We start from the raw sequence: 18,651 nt of genomic DNA, 5'->3' as shown, positions 1-18,651 counted from the left end.
CAATGACCCGTAAAACACCTAATCGTATTTTATTCAATGTAAAAAGCATAATTAATTATGGTTTACTTAAGTTCAAAGTTAATACTTGACATATAAGAAAATATGAATTAGAGAATAGGAATAAAAAATACATATTTGAATATATGTATCTAATAAATAAATAAATGCAAATATATATGACATAAAAAAATATAAAATTAATGTAATCATGTAAATTAAATGAGTATTAAAAATCAATTTATGATAATCATTAAAATCTTTATTTTATAATATATGTTAATTAAATTATATATAATTTTTTTAAATCAGTTAAATTATAATTTTATTTTAAATTATTATTAATAATAATGATTAAAAATAATAATAATATATAAGTTAAACATATATAAATTTAAAAAAACATTTAACTATGTTTTTAACTATAATATTTATCTACATTTTACTATAAAGATTTTTAATTTTTAAATAGATTTTGTTACAATAGCATGATCAATATTATATAGATTCATTTTCACTTTGATATAGATATCTTTAATTTTTAGGATAGATATTCTTAATTTGTAAATATATTTTGTTACAATATCATAGGTCAATATTATGACTTATGAATACTATATGCTTCAATAACCATAACTCATTGTAAATACTACTAAAAATATATCACAATATTTTATAAAAATTAAATCTTTACCATCCACTTAATAATTGTTAATTTAAAACCTTTATTAACATAATAAAATTCATAAATAAAATCTAAATTAGGAAACCCATTCAGTTTTGCGGAACTTTTGCCGTACAAGATTGTTTTGACTGCATATTAACGATCATCATGAATATGATGTACATCCAAACTTCTGCTGCATTGAAGCTTATATAATGTTTGAAAAGTCTGAATAGTCAATTTTGCTAACCTAGAAGGCCAATTGTTGGCTTTGGGCTGGCAATTGATGATTGCATGGGAGGCCTACATGTTTAAATCATGTCCGAAGGAGACAGTGGGGTGCGTGAATGCAGGAACGTCACTGCCGTGCAGAAGAAGCATTGAATATAAAATCCTTTGCCCCTGTAAGCATCGGGATTACAAAAATGATTTCCTTGTTCTAGCTGCGGACTGCGTCTCCCATTTCCATGGCGACCAAATTCTAAAATAAATATCTGGTTGCGGACCGTGTCTCCCGTTTCCATGATCACGACATTGTAAAATCTGAGCTGAAGAAAAGCAAAAGCCATGTCCACATTGCTGGTTTACGCCATTTTTAACTCCCCTCTCGCATTATTTATATAGCCTTCGAGGCATTTGGGGATGGCAGAAGAAGAAGATCTTCATCAAAACCTCCGGGAGGCTCTTACTTTTCGGCAGTTGTCGTAAATGGCTAAGGTAAGCCAACTCCTATTGATCTCTCATTTTATTTTATATCCTGTTATTTGACTTGAGTTTTGTGCAGAAAATAGTGTTGAAACTGGATTTAAATTGCGAAAAGTGCAAACGCAGAGCCATGAAGACACTTGCAGGATTGATGGTAAAATTTTCACCCGTTTATTCATTATGTGGATGACTGATCAGGCTCCTATAAGTTATATTAATGTTTTGCATGTCTGTGGATACGTTGCAGGCGTTGACTCTGTAAAGATTGATGCAAAGCAGGGTAAGATCGTTGTAGTCGGAGACGCAGATCCTGTTTGCCTTACGACGAGTCTAAGAAAATTCGGATTCGTTGAACTCTTGAGCGTCGGACCCATTAGAAAGGAGACTGAGGAGGATGATTGGAAACAGAATAAAGTTTATGCGATTCTTCCAAGAAGCTGTGATCGCTGCAGCGGTTACACTTATTACTTTAGAGAAGAGAAAACCAACGATTGCTCCATCCTCTGAATTTACTGCTACGTCTCTTAACATTTAGTTGAAAATAATGGTCTGTGCATGCTCGGCTTTGAGGCTGTTTGACAGTTACATTAATTTTGTAAGGTTTGACAGTTCCATTAATTTTGTAAGGGAAATATAAACGCCATGGTTTCGTTTATGGTGTCATTTATTTTTGTTATAAATTAGGTTGACAATGGTTTTTAAATGGAAAAAGAGTGTAAGTTTTCAAAGTTTTTTAAATATAAATTTCTGAAATTTTATATGTATTTTACATTTAATAAAACATAAATTTATTATTTAGTTTTAAACAGAGATAGTGATTAAATTTATTAAATTATTTATTATAAATCCTTATCAATACTTTTATTATAATAATCTTATATATTTATATCTATATCTTTAATCATTCCATATTCATCGACCATAATTGTATTAGTTTATTTCATTTTAAAGATTAAAATTAACAAATAATTAATAATTATCTATATTGTATCTATATATATATATGAAATTTCTAAATTAACTATAATTATTACTAAATATATTTAATTTTTTATTAAATTTGATTTATACTTATTAGATATTTAATTTGTTAAGGGTTAGTGCTCAATCGAGAAAATATGTAAATCTTTGTGAATAAACATAATCTCATGATTAATTTTCATATTTTATCTATTAATTTTGTGTTGTTCATGATTAACTTTCATATTTTGTGTATTAATTTTATTAATTTTATGTTGTTCAACATGGTATCAGAGCAGGTGATTTCGTGCATTGCTCAAGTGTGATCTACTATTTCTGTGGCTTTTCTGTAGGCCAGTCCTGCACCTCTACCCATAGTCTTGAAATAAACAAGCTTGTGTTCTGCCTCATACCCAGTTCTGCAGGTCCTCATTTTAAGCTACTAATTGAATAGTGCTCGTCTTGCTTATGCTCTAGTTTTCTTAGAGTATGCATTTCCCTACGCTGCCATTGGTTGGAGTGTCTCTTACTTTTGTAAATGTCGTAATGTATCTACAACATGGTATCAGAGCAGGTGATTTCCTGCATTGCTCAAGTGTGATCTACTATTTCTGTGGCTTTTCTGTGCAGGTCACTCCTGCACCTCTACCCATAGTCTTGAAATAAACAAGCTTGTGTTATGCCTCATACCCAGGTCTGCAGGTCCTCATTTTAAGCTACTACTTGAATAGCGTTGGTCTGCTTATGCTCTAGTTTTCTTAGAGTATGCATTTCCCTGCGCTGCCATTGGTGTTGAAAATTTCTGTTTATTTCAAACACAAAAGAAATTTCACAGAGAACAATTCTCTGTTTTGATACAGGATCTTAATCATATAAGATAATAAAAAAACGGTTACAAAATAGTCTTCCTCGACTCAGAGGGATTTACAACAGGAACGCTTCAGTTCCAGAATCTGATTTCACTATCTAAGCGTTGCTATGCATTTCAGAGATTACAAGAGGGAAACTCTCAGATTCTTCAACATACTTTACAGAACTGCTGTTCATTATATATATATTTATTGAAAAACATATCTGATTCTAAACGATAAGATAGAAGAAAATATCCTACCTACATTTACCAACCGCTGTAAATTTCATTTATTACACGGCTGAAAATATCTTTTGTTATTTAATGCATGGCTTATCACAATGTCGCACCATTGCATCGACGGAAGAGAAAAGAATGTGCCGCCGCCTCCATAACCGTTGAATCATGCGATTTGCGATATGCGATAAGATCGCATCGCGAAATCGTAATGGCAAACAATCGAGGGGACGCGGTGAAGATTGACAAGAAAAGAAGTGCGATATGCGATCTGCGATTGCATCACATATAACAAAGGAAGCGGTTGGAAGGGTGACATCTGCGATTTGCGATAGATCGCATCGCAGGGAAAAAATCTGCAGTTTTGAAATTATAATTTCAACACTCCCTTTTAATTTCAACTGCTGGGTTTTTTTGCATACCTAGACATTTCCTGAAATGATCAAAACTTTTCTTTCCCAATGGTTTTGTCAAGATGTCAGCCAACTGATCCTATGTACTACGGTGCTGTAAAACAATCTCGCCATTGTTAACCAATTCACATATGAAGTGAAGTTTGGTGTCTATGTGCTTTGTCCTTTTATGAAAAACAGAATTTTTAGACAATGCTATTGCTGAGCTATTGTCACAGTAAATGGTTGTGCCCTTTTCTTGTTCATGACACAAATCTCTGAGAACTCTTCTCAGCCATACTGCTTGGCATGCTGCTGTTGTTGCTACCACATACTCTGCCTCTGCTGTTGACAAAGACACAACTCGTTGCTTCTTGGAAACCCATGAGATGGCTCCCGATCCCATATGAAACACATATCCTGATGTGCTTTTCCTATCATCAACACTTCCAGCCCAATCACTGTTAGTGTAACCTGTCAACATGAAACTTTCAGAAGAGGAGTATAAAATACCAAACCCCTTCGTTCCATTCACATACCTTAGAATCCTCTTGGCTACCTGCCAATGAGTCTCTTTCGGTCTTTCCATAAATCTGGAGATTAAACTCACATCGTGCATAATGTCCGGCCTAGTTGCAGTCAAGTACATAAGGCTGCCAACTATGCTCTTGTACAATTTTGGATCAAAATCCTTGCTGTTGTCTTCTTTGGTCAATTTCAACCCCATTACAGTTGGAGTCACGGCTGCCTTGTTGTTCTGCATGTTAAATCTCTTCAACACTGCTTCTACATATTTATCTTGAGAAATGAAAACACCATTTTCACTTTGGTCTACTTCAATTCCAAGAAAATATCTTAAGAAGCCCAAGTCAGTCATTTCAAATTCACTTTTCATGACTGCTTTAAAATCAACAATGAAAGAAGCATCATTGCTAGTAAAAATCAGATAATCTACATATAAAACAACAATAATAATCTTACCGTCATTCTGTTTTATGTAGAGTGTGGGTTCACCATCACACTTATCAAACCCATTCTCAATCAGATAAGCATCAATTCTGTTGTACCATGCTCTTGGAGCTTGCTTCAGCCCATAAAGAGCCTTCTTTAGTTTGCAGACTTTATGCTCCTGGCCTTCAACTTCATAGCCTGGAGGTTGTTCAACGTAAACCTCTTCTTTTAACACCCCATTCAGGAATGCAGATTTAACATCCATCTGATAAATCTTCCATTTGTGTTGTGCCGCAATAGACAACACTGTTCTGACTGTTTCCATCCTCGCTACTGGTGCAAAGCTTTCATCATAGTCTTTGCCTTGTTGCTACTTGTAGCCTTTCACAACAAGTCTTGCTTTGTGTCTGTCAATCTTGCCTTCAGCATTGCTTTTGGTCTTATAGACCCACTTTACTCCAATGGCATCTTTGCCTTTAGGGAGGTCCATTAACTCCCATGTATTACTCTTCTCAATTGCACCAATTTCTTCATTCATTGCTTCAATCCATTTATCTTCATTTACAACATCTTCAAAATGAATTGGGTCATCAACATGACAATACAAAGAGAATAGTGAATTCAGATCGGTATTGTTACCTACCTCTCCTTGTTCATAAATCTCATTCAGATTTCTGAATCTTGGTCTTCTTGGTGTGCTTGGAGTTCCATCCGAACTTGAGGGTATTTCGGATCCCTGTGGCGTGCTTGGAGAAGCACTTCCTTGACTTCTTAAAGCTGTTCGAATTCCAGCTTGTGGTGTGGTTTGTTGTACTCGCTGTGGTGGAGGAGGAGCCACCAGTGAAGGATTATTTGCTTCTATCCCTTCCTCTTCTTCTTCGTGAGACAAAATTGTCTTCACATTCACTGTCTTCTCTAAGCTTCCATCCCAAGCTTCATCTTCAATGAACTGCACATCTCTGCTTACTATTGATTTCTTGGTGGATGGATTATAGAGTTTGTATGATTTTGACTCATCATAATAGCCAATAAAGACACACTTCTCCCCCTTACTATCAAGCTTTTGCCTTAGCTGATCCGGTACATGTGCATATGCTACACAACCGAATACTCTCATGTGAGTGACAGTTTGCTTTTGACCACTCCATGCTTCTTCTGGTATTTTGTTCATGACGGCTTTGGTTGGGCATCTATTCAAGATGTAAACTGCGCAAGTAACAGCTTCTGCCCAATACTCATGCGACAAGTGTTTTTCCTTTAGCATACTTCTGACCATGTCAAGAATGGTCCTATTCTTCCTTTCAGCAACACCGTTTTGTTGAGGTGTTACCTGGCGGTGAACTGCTTTTGTATGCCATTCCCTCTGCAAAAACACAAAAATTCTTTGGAGATGTACTCTCCTCCTCTATCTGTTCTGAGCACTTTGATATAATGCCCACACTGCTTCTCAACAAGAGTTTTGAAATGGCGGAATTTCTCAAACACTTCACTCTTCTGTTTTAGCATATACACCCATGTCTTTCTGGTGTAATCATCAATGAAAGTTAAAACATATTTATTTCCAGAAAATGATGGTATTTGCATTGGTCCGCACACATCAGAGTGAACAATTTCCAAGGGTGCTTTTGCCCTTATACTCTTTCCTGCTGGAAAGCTTTCTCTGTGTTGCTTGCCCAAGATGCAGCCTTCACAAAGGCTGTCCGGTTTCTCGATCAATGGCAATCCCTTTACCATTCCCTTTTTGTGCAATAGATTCAAGGCTCCGAAATTGAGATGTCCAAATCTCAAGTGCCACAACCAATTCTCATCTTTCACTTGTTCCTGAAAGACTTCTTGTGTTACAGCTGCAATATTTCTTCCTTCCTTCAAATCTGCCCTGAGTTTGAGAGGAAACATTCTATTGCTGGTCATCTGCACCTGTGCAATGATCTTCTTACTTGGAGGTATGTCTCTGATTGTACACATATCATCTTTGAAGAACACATTGTAACCTTTGTTAATGAGCTGTCCAATGCTCAAAAGATTACATTTCAGACCGGGTACATAGTATACCTCTGGCACAATCATCTGTTCTCCATTTTTTGCTCGAATACTGACTCTGCCCTTACCCTTGACAGATATCTTATCATCAGTCCCTGTTGTTACCTCAGATTCCACATTTTCATCCAGATTGGCAAACATCGCAATATTTCCAGTCATGTGATTACTACAACCTGAGTCTAAGAACCAAAAATCTTCTTGTTTGTCTTGTGCTATGTTACATGTTAACAGCACGTTATTTGGGTTCTTATCTTCTTCATTTGTAAAATTAGCATTTTGCCTATTATTCATGTCACTTTGATTTTTCCTACATCCATTGGCATAGTGCCCATATTTCTTACAATAATGACATTGGACTTGGGATTTGTCATACCTTTGTCCATGAGCTTGCTGTTTGCTTGAACATTCATCTTGGTTCTGATTGCAGCTCCTTCGGCTTGTGCTTGCAGGATTATTTTTGCCTTTGTTTTGGCTTCTTCCACGACCTCTGTTATTTGCTCTGCCTCGACCTTTTCCTTGGCCGAAAGACATCTGAGTCTTCAATGCTTGCTCAAAAGACGAATCTGTTCCTCTACTCAGTCTGTGTTCATGAGACATAAGAGAAGCACTCAGTTCATCTACTGTGAACTGTGAGAGATCCTTTGTTTCTTCTATTGCTACCACAATAGCTTCAAGCCTTGAGGGTAAACTTCTCAAGATCTTTTCTACAATCCTTCTTTCTTCAAGAATCTCACCATGAGATCTTATCTAGGTTATTAGCCTAATAACCTGAGTGAAGAATGAATCTATTGTATCAGATTCCTTCATGTTGAGTGTTTTAAAGTCTCTCCTCAACATCTGCAACTTTGCAGTCTTCACCTTCTCCATGCCTTGATAGGCAGTTTTGAGAATATCCCATGCCTCTTTGGATTTTGTTGCTGCTGCAATCTGTGGAAAAACACTTTCATGTACTGATTGGGAGAGAAAAAAGAGGGCTTTGGCATCCTTCTTCCTGTCGCTCTTCAACTGGTCTCTTTCTGCTACTGTCAAAGCAGCCAATGTTGTTGCATTTTCCGGTTCAGCATAGCCAGTTTCAACTAGCTCCCATATTCCTTGAGAAGCAAATAATTCTTTCATTGTTATGGACCAATAACTGTAATTTTTCCCATTAAACTGTGGCAGTTGGGAATTTGTTAAACCTGTTCCAGCATCTGCCATCTTAACCTGTATTGGTAAAGAAGAGATAATGACTGTATAATAAAAAACAAAGAAAACTTTATCTGCTTGATAAGCTTCTTACATCTCCTATAGTGAAAAACAAACTCTGTTTTTGACTCACTGAGTGCCTAGACTAGCTCTGATACCATGTTGAAAATTTTTGTTTGTTTCAAACACAAAAGAAATTTCACAGAGAACAACGCTCTGTTTTGATACAGGATCTTAATCATATAAGATAATAAAAAAACTGTTACAAAATAGTCTTCCTCGACTCAGAGGTATTTACAACAGGAATGCTTCAGTTCTAGAATCTGATTTCACTATCTGAGCATTGCTATGCATTTTTGAAATTACAAGAGGGAAACTCTCAGATTCTTCAACATACTTAACAGAACTGCTGTTCATTACATATATATATATATATATATATATATATATATATATATATATATATATATATATATATATATATATATATATATTGAAAAACATATCTGATTCTAAATGATAAGATAGAAGAAAATATCCTACCTACATTTACCAACCGCTGTAAATTTCATTTATTACACGGCTGAAAAAATCTTCTGGTATTTAATGCATGCCTTATCACAATGTCACACCATTGCATCGGCGAAAGAGAAAAGAATGTGCTGCCGCCTCCATAAGCGTTGAATCATGCGATTTGCAATATGCGATTAGATCGCATCGTGAAATCGCAATGGAAAACAATCGAAGGGACGCGGTGAAGGTTGACAAGAAAAGAAGTGCGATATGCGATCTGCGATCGCATCACATATAACAAAGGAAGCGGTTGGAAGGGTGACATCTACGATTTGCGATAGATCGCATCGCAGGGAAAAAATCTGCAGTTTTGAAATTATAATTTCAAGAATTGGCTGGAGTGTCTCTTACTATTGTAAATGTTGTGATGTATCTACACGTTTTAACATTTGGTAATGTTTACGTTACCTCCTAGCTTGTAAACATTTATAGATCGCAACAACTATAGCAAATCACTATGTCTGTCATCTTCATATTTTGCACGATAGTTTACCATGGATTTATTGTCGAGACTAGAAGAACTCGTGGAAGTAACCTTCCTCCTAAAATAGTCCTCCAACCACTGTGTGGATTGCGACAAGAAGAGTCGAGGCGTTCCTTTTCGGCAGAGCTTGTGTCAGGGCTTCGAGTTTGAATTTCTTTTTGCCGACGAATTGCATGACACTTTGACCTGCAGTTAAATCTGCCATTGAAGACAACATCGGCAAAATGTATCATTGTCATGAAATTATATCAGTCAGAAGTTCCAGTCCTATAAGGGTGTTGTTAGAGAATTTCTTGGAGATAGAGAACTCGTCAGAATCCCAGAAGCAACTTTCTGTCTCGACCACAAGATCCTGGTGCTCTTCATCTACTGCTTCTTCTAGTTCTTCTAAATTATTTTTGGGTTCAGGATTCGAGGTTTGGAGGAGAGGAAAATCGTCGTCGTTTTTGCTAATGAGTTGCATTTCGAGGCACCCACCCTAAAGATAAGAGTGTAAGAAATTACTGCTTTGTAGGGGCACCTTATCAGACCGTAGAATGAGTCATTCGTCCTTGAAATATCGCATGTAAGAGAGATTGCATGAAGATGTTGAATCGAGAGATGGGGGAAACGCTTGAGCCAGAGCGACATTGACTCCTTTCTTGACCGCGTTATAATTTCTTAATCAATCAATCAGAGCTCTCGCATATGAGACACAGGATATTGTTACTAGGCTTCAAAGTCGCCAAATCCCATTGTGTAGCCACAACATTTCCTAATGCGCCATTAAGGAGTGAAGATAAAGTATTTGGGTGTTTTTTGAGTTTTCGTCCATTTTACTGTGCTCTGAGCTAGTCCATCATCAACAAAGTGGTATACTAAGTCCAGGCATTCAGAAGATGAGTTATTTGTCCAACTAATACAACAGCTCGTTGTCATATTTTGTTTGAGGTTGTCATTTAATATTTTAAATGTGGACCGCTAGATTTGAGAACGTTAGACTTGCATTTCTATGCTTGAGATGATATTACATTATATGTTTGTTGATATTACATTATATGCGGATGAAGTGCTGGTATTACAGTATGTCAGAAGGGTATTATAAATGAAGCTGCAATAAACTTGTTGCTTGTTGACTTTGAAGAAAGTGTTTAAAGTCGAGTTCAGAGAATAGATCATAAATTGACATTGTCAACACCTTTCATTTCTTGAATTTGAGTTTTGATAAAACGACCAAAATTATTGACTTATTAAAGGTGATAAATACTTTAATACACTTCGTTGTTCATGATACAATTGAAATTGCAAAGGGAACTCTTTCTAACATTCAAACATGCTTGCAAAATGCATAAGAAAAAATTGGATTTTTGCAGTTTGAGTCTCAACTATAGCGAAATGAGTTACAAGGTAGACATCATTTTGAACTGATTTTGTTCAAAACAATCTTATATTTGACTTTGAGGCTGACTCCTATCAACAAAAAGAAACTAATTAGAATAGTAAGGTTGATTTAGTACCGAGTACAATAGTAGATTTGCATGCACATAGAGAAATTGAGCCTTCACTTCCCAAGTCCATCATCATACCTTGGGAAGAGCTTATCAGCAATAAGTATAGAAAAGGTCTTGGATATGACAAGGAGGTGCCCTTTCATACTCTAGACTATTCCAAGCTCATTCAATTTGAAAGTGCTCGGTTTCTTCCTGGAAGTTCAGATCCACTTATTCCATATCTTGCTCTTCCAAAGCAGACACATATTATCATATGCCAATGTTGTAATCGAGTTGGCCATGTGAAAGATCACTATTTTGATATTCATCCATGTAATTATTTTGGTCAGCACACCCATCATTCAAACAAATGCTTAACAAATAAGCCTCATGCAAGAAAAAAGATTCACCTTGGATGGATCACTTCTTGGAAATGGGCTTCAAGAGCCAAAAATATATTTCGATCATATCACATATTTTTTTCTAAAGTATTAAAAAGTGTTACAATTGAGATCTTTTAATCTTCTCACCTTAAATATGATAAGGGGGAATTGATGGTCATATATAAGCTTCATAGATATACCAAGCGAGCCTAAAACAAAACCTGAACTTCCTACTTGAGCCTACATCCAGAGATAACTATATTTAGATTTAGAGTTGTATCGAGAGACAAAGAAGCCCATGAGCATCCTTTGGTTGGTGACCTTCCTTAAAGCACCATACATTGAGACCTCCCTTTTCAGGTTGAGGTTCTCCCTGTTTCTGTAGGTTGAGACCTCCCTCTTCTAGGTTGATGGTCTCCCTCTTCGAAGCATTAGGGACACTTCCTCTAGCAAAAGAATAACAACTTCTTGCTAGATTTTGAACTGTTCCAGGAAATGCACTAAGTGTTCGAGTTTGAGTCCCGAGTGGTCTCCCTTTTGAAAACAATAAGAGAACTTTCTCGAGTAGAAGACTTCAACTCCTTGCCAAATTTGGAAAAGTTCCATGAACTGCACTAAGCGTTCTAGTCCCACCTTAGAGCTCCATTTGAGAGAGTGCATTCAACCTATTGTTGTCATGAAATATTGTATTTTTGTATTAAATTTCTCTTCTTGGACTCGTATATACCCCTCTGGATTAAGGGGGAATGTTGGACACCTGATCTAGTAAAGGTTGTTGTGGAATGTGAACAGTCATTAGATTCTAAGAGGCCATTTGGTATATGAAGACCAAAGATAACAAATAAATGTATAATAATGTAAATCTTTAGAAATAAATAAAATCTGATAATTATCTTTCATATCTTGTCTATTAATTTTGTGTTGTTCAACAATATTATTATTACATTTATATAGTTTCAAAAATATAAAATTTTATTAACCTATTTTTAATAATAATAAAATGTCATAAACAAAACACAATTTTAACTTATTCAACTTAATTTTGTAATTTCTACCCTTTCAAACCATCTTTGGGTATTCTTTATTAAATTTAGTTCCCCTCGTGAACACAGAGACTTGGACAAAATCTTTAACATGCAGAGGAATTTCTATTTCAAAACAAAGCAATTTTGTTTTCATATTAATATTATTATTATTATTATAAATTCAAAATTGTATTTATTAAAATATTATATATTAGGTTTAAATAAATATAAATATGAAAATCAATTTCAACCAAAAAGAATTTTATAAAACATAATAATTATGGAATTAAAAAATTAAATAAAAACAATATATATTTAAAACATTTATTCAAAAATAAGAGCGCACTAATTCTATTCTGAAGGAGGGTTCTCACAACCAGGTGTTCTTCCTTCTTGCTTTGATATGATAGCAAATTACACAAAAGGGGTCTATAACTCTCACTAAAAACATTGCATGCACTCCCATCACTTCATTAATCATGGCATGAAGCTCGCACAAGGTTAAACATCATTTGGATATTCATGTTGTTTAGGGAAGTACAAGAGGTCTCAAGAGGATAATTCTATCAGATTGGTGAAGCCGGAGCAAAAAATTGACAGTATGGACTACATGCAAACCATTCTAGCCAAGAGATCATCCAACATGTCTTTCTCATTTGATGAGGGTTGTGACTAGCCAATCTGGCTACTTGGAGATTCTGCCCCAAAAATTGTTATGAATCATTGATTTTTTGCTTCCAACACTAGTATTATGTTTGTATTCTCATATCGATGTATGTCAAGGTCTAGCATACCTAGTCTATTTTTATATCTTCTATTTACAAGATTCTTTAGTTATATGAGGTCTTAGAAACCTCAAGATTCTAAACTTATGTTACTGTTTGGTTTCCCTCTAGGTACAGACTAGTAGCAGAAAAATTGTTGTCTATGTAATTCTTATTTTATGAGATAAAAAGTCCCCAACCTAAAAAAAAAAAACATGAATTTCGAAAAGAGGTCACATTTGCAAACCAAAAACATAACAATAATATCATATGGGAAACCATTATTTATTAATGGAGTTGACAAATGTGTAGAAATTTAGGAAAAGTTAGATTCCTAAAAGAATTTGGAGGTGGATCCAAATATAAGGTTGACAAATTCAATATTCATTGGGAGAATAGTGTAGATGATATCCCTCTGGTGATGGTACATGTAAATGAAGTCTTAGTTGGAGAAATGAAACCACTTTATAAATTTAATAATTTTTATAATCATAAAGATTATGGCCATGATTGTGTGTTTGTGTTGTTGACATGTTCTCTAAAATGGCCCTTTTAACACCCTTCAAGAAGAGAATCATAACTAAAGCCATTGGTAAACTCTTCTTTGAGCATATTTGGGTTCATTTTGGTATACCTCAGATCACAATTTCATATAGGGATAGTAGGGATATCAGGTTGATCAAAACAACTTCCTTTCATCCCCAATCAAATGGACAAACAAAAGTGGTCAACAGGATGATTGTACATACCTTTCACATGTAGAACTCAACAAATCCACACACCTAGCATGAAATCCTTCCATATCTTCATCATATCTATAGCAGAGCCCTCGACAGTTCTATTGGCCATACTTATTCTCAAGAGTTCTTAGATTTCCAACCATTCACCCCTATTGATGTTGTTATTCCCATTGCATCTGCAATGATAAATTCCTCATGTGCTCAAGTCAATCAAGATATGATAAAAAAAAATTGTGAACGAAACCAACACCTCCAATAACATGCCCATGATATAGTGTATAAATCTGATGCAAAGTAAAAGTACCAACATGACCAGTATAAAGTTCAACAAAAGTTTCATTTTGCTGATAAGGTGTGGTTACATTCACAAAAAATTTCCTCCAAAGCCCACATAGGAATATTGGACCACTCAAATATGGGGCTTACACAATCGCAAACGCTGTGGATGAAAATTATTTTGAATTGAGTACTCCCCTTCTCCTTGGCTCACACCCAGTCTTTAATGTTGGGTTTCTTCAACCATATTTACTACCTCTATTGGATACCTCATAGGAAGTCGATAAATAAGAACCTACAAAATTCAATCATTAATGCATTTAGTAAGCTATAGCGGACCATATCATGGACACAAAGAGAAAGGATTACCACAAGAAACACATACAACTCTACTACGTTGTCAAAGCAAGGAGACCTCTTCACAAAGTGACTCATTAGGATCAAAATTCCACATAAGTTTCCCCATTTGATGAGGGAACATGAAAGAATGGAGAACATTTCTTGCTAAGTGGGGAGGAATAATCTCGTTCGATATTGCAAGCTACCCATTTCCTCTACTGTCTCACTGGTTCTATATCTTTGTGGTATTTTTTTATGATTTTTGGGAACCAAACTTATGAGGTCATTTTGAGACCCTAAATGATGCTATTATCCAATTCAAGAGGCACAGGCTTGCTGTGGAATTTCTTAGTTCCAACTAAAAATTTTTGGTACCTATATACTTATTTCCAACAAGATATCATGCACCAAAATGAATATTGTATGCAAATTTTGCACCTATGTGAAGTTAATGTATCAAATAACCACCTTGAAAGCCACAAATATTTGGGTGTTCATCTTCTTGCATTAAGTTTTAGGACCTCTAGGTTTATTTCTTTATGTTAAAAGACCATTATTTCAGCCTCATGTAACAAGTTTTGTGAATGCATATAGTTGCCATCTCCCAATGTTCAGAGATAGAAATCACCATTCTACTAAGTTTTCTTTGTTCAATATTCTATTATTTCATTTATTAATAGAAGTTGGGTTTACATCATATTTTTATAATATGTACTAAAGTTATTTTTGTCTCTTCCATTTAATTCCCTACATTTCATTTTATTCCTTGTACAATCTAGATAAACCATTTTATCGTCTCTTGGAATTATGGATGAGCTAACCATGAATATTTAAACATAAATGGTTTATTTTTTGGGCTAGGTCAAATGCCTATTTCTAAATTAATGGGCTAGTGATTTAAGTCATTTCTTGGGACAATGGAGGCTTCCAGGAAGATATCCTAAGGAAGGACACTTTCCAAGAACAATAATTTGTCAATCTAGATAAAATTTGTCGGGAATTTTCCCTTTCATTTTTCCAGGTGAAAGTATTGTTAATAACATTGAGGTATACTAGCTAATTCGAGAGCATAACATCTTAAAATAAGCTAGCTTATGCTTCTAATTTTCTAATGCCCTCCTTATTCTTTGAGAGGGATTTAATGACATTAAAGTCTACCCACGAATAAAAAAAGCATCTAGTATGAGGAGTTTGACTTGATTGATGGTTATCAAAAGGTGCAGTTTAACTTTAGACAATGTGGGCCTGCATATACTTCAGACGAACTAGGTTTAAGCGAATCCTATGAGTTGAAACGTAAAAGTTAGGACTATGTAGGTGACAAACATGTCTAAAACAATAACTTCTTGTGAACTCCATAAGATGGAAATACCCCACTACTTTTCCGTATGCATCAGTCGTTGTGGATTGGCAACCTTTTCCCATTTTGAGGATATTGCTTCTATGGATTAGTTGAAGCATTTGATTTCATGAACCATAAAAAAATCTAGATGTTTCAAGAGCTAGTTAGTTTTTAGGAGCCTTTGGTTGTCCTTACAGTTAAGTCCTCTTATATTCTAGGAGCTGAATTTCAGTGGGGAGTTGGGTTGGTGGAGGGGAAGACCTCCAACATAAACTTAATAAAACCAGAGCTAACTAGTGCTTCTCCTATATGTTCTAGAATTTGTTGATTGCTCTTCCTTCCTTTCATTTTTTACCTCTTTTTGTGGTTTGAGGGAGTATTTAGAGGGATTCATTTGAGATTCAAGGTGAGTATCATATTTTTTCACACTTAGTGATTCCTTCTAGGCTTGGAATCGAGCTTTTTGGTAGGGTTTGCTAAGGATTCTTACTTGGTGTTTGGAGATGGAATTAGGACCGTTTCCCTTCTAGGATTTGGCTGTACTTGTGTTATTTAAGGATTCAAGATCAATATCATTCATTTCTCCTTTTCCTTGATTTGTTTCTTGATCAACCATAATAATTTATTGGAGGGCTATTTCTTGAGCATATTTAAGGTTAGAGTGGATCACATTTGAGTTTGAAGGGAGATATTGAGAGGAAATTGGGTCCTACAGATCCAAACCAGTAGGAGGTGGGAGGTTAGCTGAGGGGGAGAATTAGGGAGTTAAGCATGCAAATAAGAGAGTGGTCTAAGTGAGTGGGTCAAAGCTAGTGCTATGTTTGGGAAATTTTCTAATATGTGGAAGTGGTGTGGATCCCGAGAGGAATGTTATTAGTTAATATGCACTAAATTGCAATATTTTTAAAAAGTATAGAAATTATACATCTTCCTCACACTAGAAACTGAAAATACAAGTTTTTTTTTTACTTTTAATTACTTTATCTCTCTCTAAAATTGATATAAAATTATGTTACTTAATATAGACACTGAGACATTTTATTAGTGACTAATAATTGTAGTGAAATATCTTTAACACATCACCTAATTATAATATCAACAAAACCCAAATGACCACAATAAAAATGAACTTATTGATGTTTTATAAAACTTTTAATTAAAATAAAAGAAATACATTATTATTTTTATTTTTTTAATATAATAAACAATTTTTTAAAATATTTTATTTTAATTTAAAAAAGATACTTATCATCTCTAAGTTACCTATCTCTTATATGAAATATTAATTAATTAATTTTTTTTTTTAAATTTCCAAATCACTCTTTTAACATTTTAAATATAAAAACTCTTGTATTCCCAAAAAAAAAAAAAAAACCATGAAAAATTAAATAACTGAATAAATAAACTTAAATTCCATGTCAATGTATTAGAATTACTTTAGATACAATATCTTTTATATTTTCAATAATAATAATGAGTTGGTACAAACAATATACCAAACAAATAGATGAAACACCCTTCTTTATAATCTATATGAAGTTGTAAATATTCTACATCTCTATCTTTGAACATATAATATATTAATAAGAAACACATATAACAAATATTTAATATCATTTTATTATTTATAAAATCCCTTTCCTATCTTAAATTCAAAATTAACAATGAATTTTCACCATTTCGATATCATTTTCAATATTTTAACAGAGTGTAACACCCAACTCCATCCGTGTGTCTCTTTATCGAGGTAGTTCGCGTCAAATTCGGACATGGAATCTTAATTATCATTGTCTCTATACGTGAAATAATTTGATTATATTAAAAGCATCAATTTACTAAGAATATATCACGTTGCTCGTACTTCAACCAAATTCATTAGCTCACACACTTGATGACTTCATCGCGTCAACCCCTTAGTAAAATACATTGAAGTTTATATGCTTTTATAAATGATGGTCGTTTTCAATATAAGTTTTAATTTGTACTTGATATTATTTTTATTAATAATATAATAATATTTAAATGTTAATATAAATATATATTAATTGGGAAAGGTAAAAATGGGAAGGGTTATCTATTATCTCGCTAAAAAAATAAAGACTTAGTATGTTTTGAGATTGAGGAGTGTTACAAATAACTAAGTGGGATATTTGGCTTTGTAGTAGGGGTTAGAGTTGGTCATTTCAAGAAAAATTTGGCACGTGATGGTATTTCGGGACTGTGATCGTCATCAAACAAGTGGTCCAATTTGAAGAGAACTGCATCGGTGTCCAACTTCTAATTTTATAAAGGATAAAAATGCAAATTGGGGAATTTGTTTCAGTAGAGTTTCATCATGTCAAGGGACATCTAAACTCCATGGTAGATGTCTTGTTGAATAAAGGAGTTTCCTCGGAACAAGGCATATTGGCCCAGGATCACAACAATGCTATCTTGAAATTGTTACCATGAAAGTAGAAATTAAATTTCAAGAAAATGTTGCATCAGACTAAATAACTATAGTTAGTGGACATATTAGTAATTGGGAGGTTTGTTGACCTCATGTAAAAGTATCCTCAACTAATGATCCCCCATAATCAATCCATTGAAGACTCGTGACATTGCTTTAATATTAGGGCTCAAACCCTCCCAAACACTTGGGCGAGGTTTATACATGTACATGAAACTTGGGAAAACTAGAGGATTGACGTCAATTTTAATAGACACAAGTGGGATCTCTAGTATAAATTCTCCATTGGGATGGTGAGGGGACAACGCTTTAGTAATAGAACCTTAATGGCATAGGTTAAGAGTTGTGATCACCTCATTGAACCAAACAAGGAACATTTGGCCAGTGCAATGAATAAGACTGAACATCATATTAAAGGTAGTGAGTGACTGTGCTAGTTGACGGGAATGGGTAGGCTAGGAGGAAGTCTATATAAGATAAGTAAGTCCATTATCCTAAATGTTGAGGTGTGTGAATGGAAACAAAATTCTACATGTGATAAATCTGCTCAAGGTGTAGGAGAGCATGGATAGAAAATTATAGATCTCCAATGTTAAGGAGAATGAGGAGATTAACTATCACATAAATTATCTTTCTATGAATATGGTGAATATTATATATTTCCTTAATTGACAAGGAGAAACAATTGCAACAGAGAACTAGGCTCAAATGCGACTCCTCGACCAAGAGACTGATTTGTTACAGAGCAAGATAGACACGCTACCTGGAAAGTTGGATATAATGGATAATTGTTTGAGAAAATTGGAAGCCACAAGCAACAAGGGAG

The 18,651-nt window shown here is 34.5% G+C and overlaps 1 protein-coding gene across 1 annotated transcript; it reads left to right on the top strand.

Annotated features, from left to right (window-relative positions):
* The first annotated feature begins 1,249 nt into the window (after positions 1–1,249).
* LOC149149804 (uncharacterized) lies at positions 1,250–2,003 on the top strand. The gene is made up of 2 exons (XM_089437861.1): positions 1,250–1,378; positions 1,446–2,003. The coding sequence occupies exon 2, from the start codon at positions 1,547–1,549 to the stop codon at positions 1,871–1,873; it is 327 nt and encodes a 108-aa protein (XP_089293987.1). The 5' UTR covers positions 1,250–1,378; positions 1,446–1,546; the 3' UTR covers positions 1,874–2,003.
* The last annotated feature ends 16,648 nt before the right edge of the window (positions 2,004–18,651 follow it).

This window comes from Pinus tabuliformis, chromosome 9, assembly GCF_031772625.1.
Source record: "Pinus tabuliformis cultivar Carrire ecotype Pingquan chromosome 9, CPIR1, whole genome shotgun sequence".
NCBI lineage: Eukaryota > Viridiplantae > Streptophyta > Pinopsida > Pinales > Pinaceae > Pinus > Pinus tabuliformis.
Note: the sequence above shows the minus strand (reverse complement) of the source record. Positions and strands in the feature narration are given on the sequence as shown.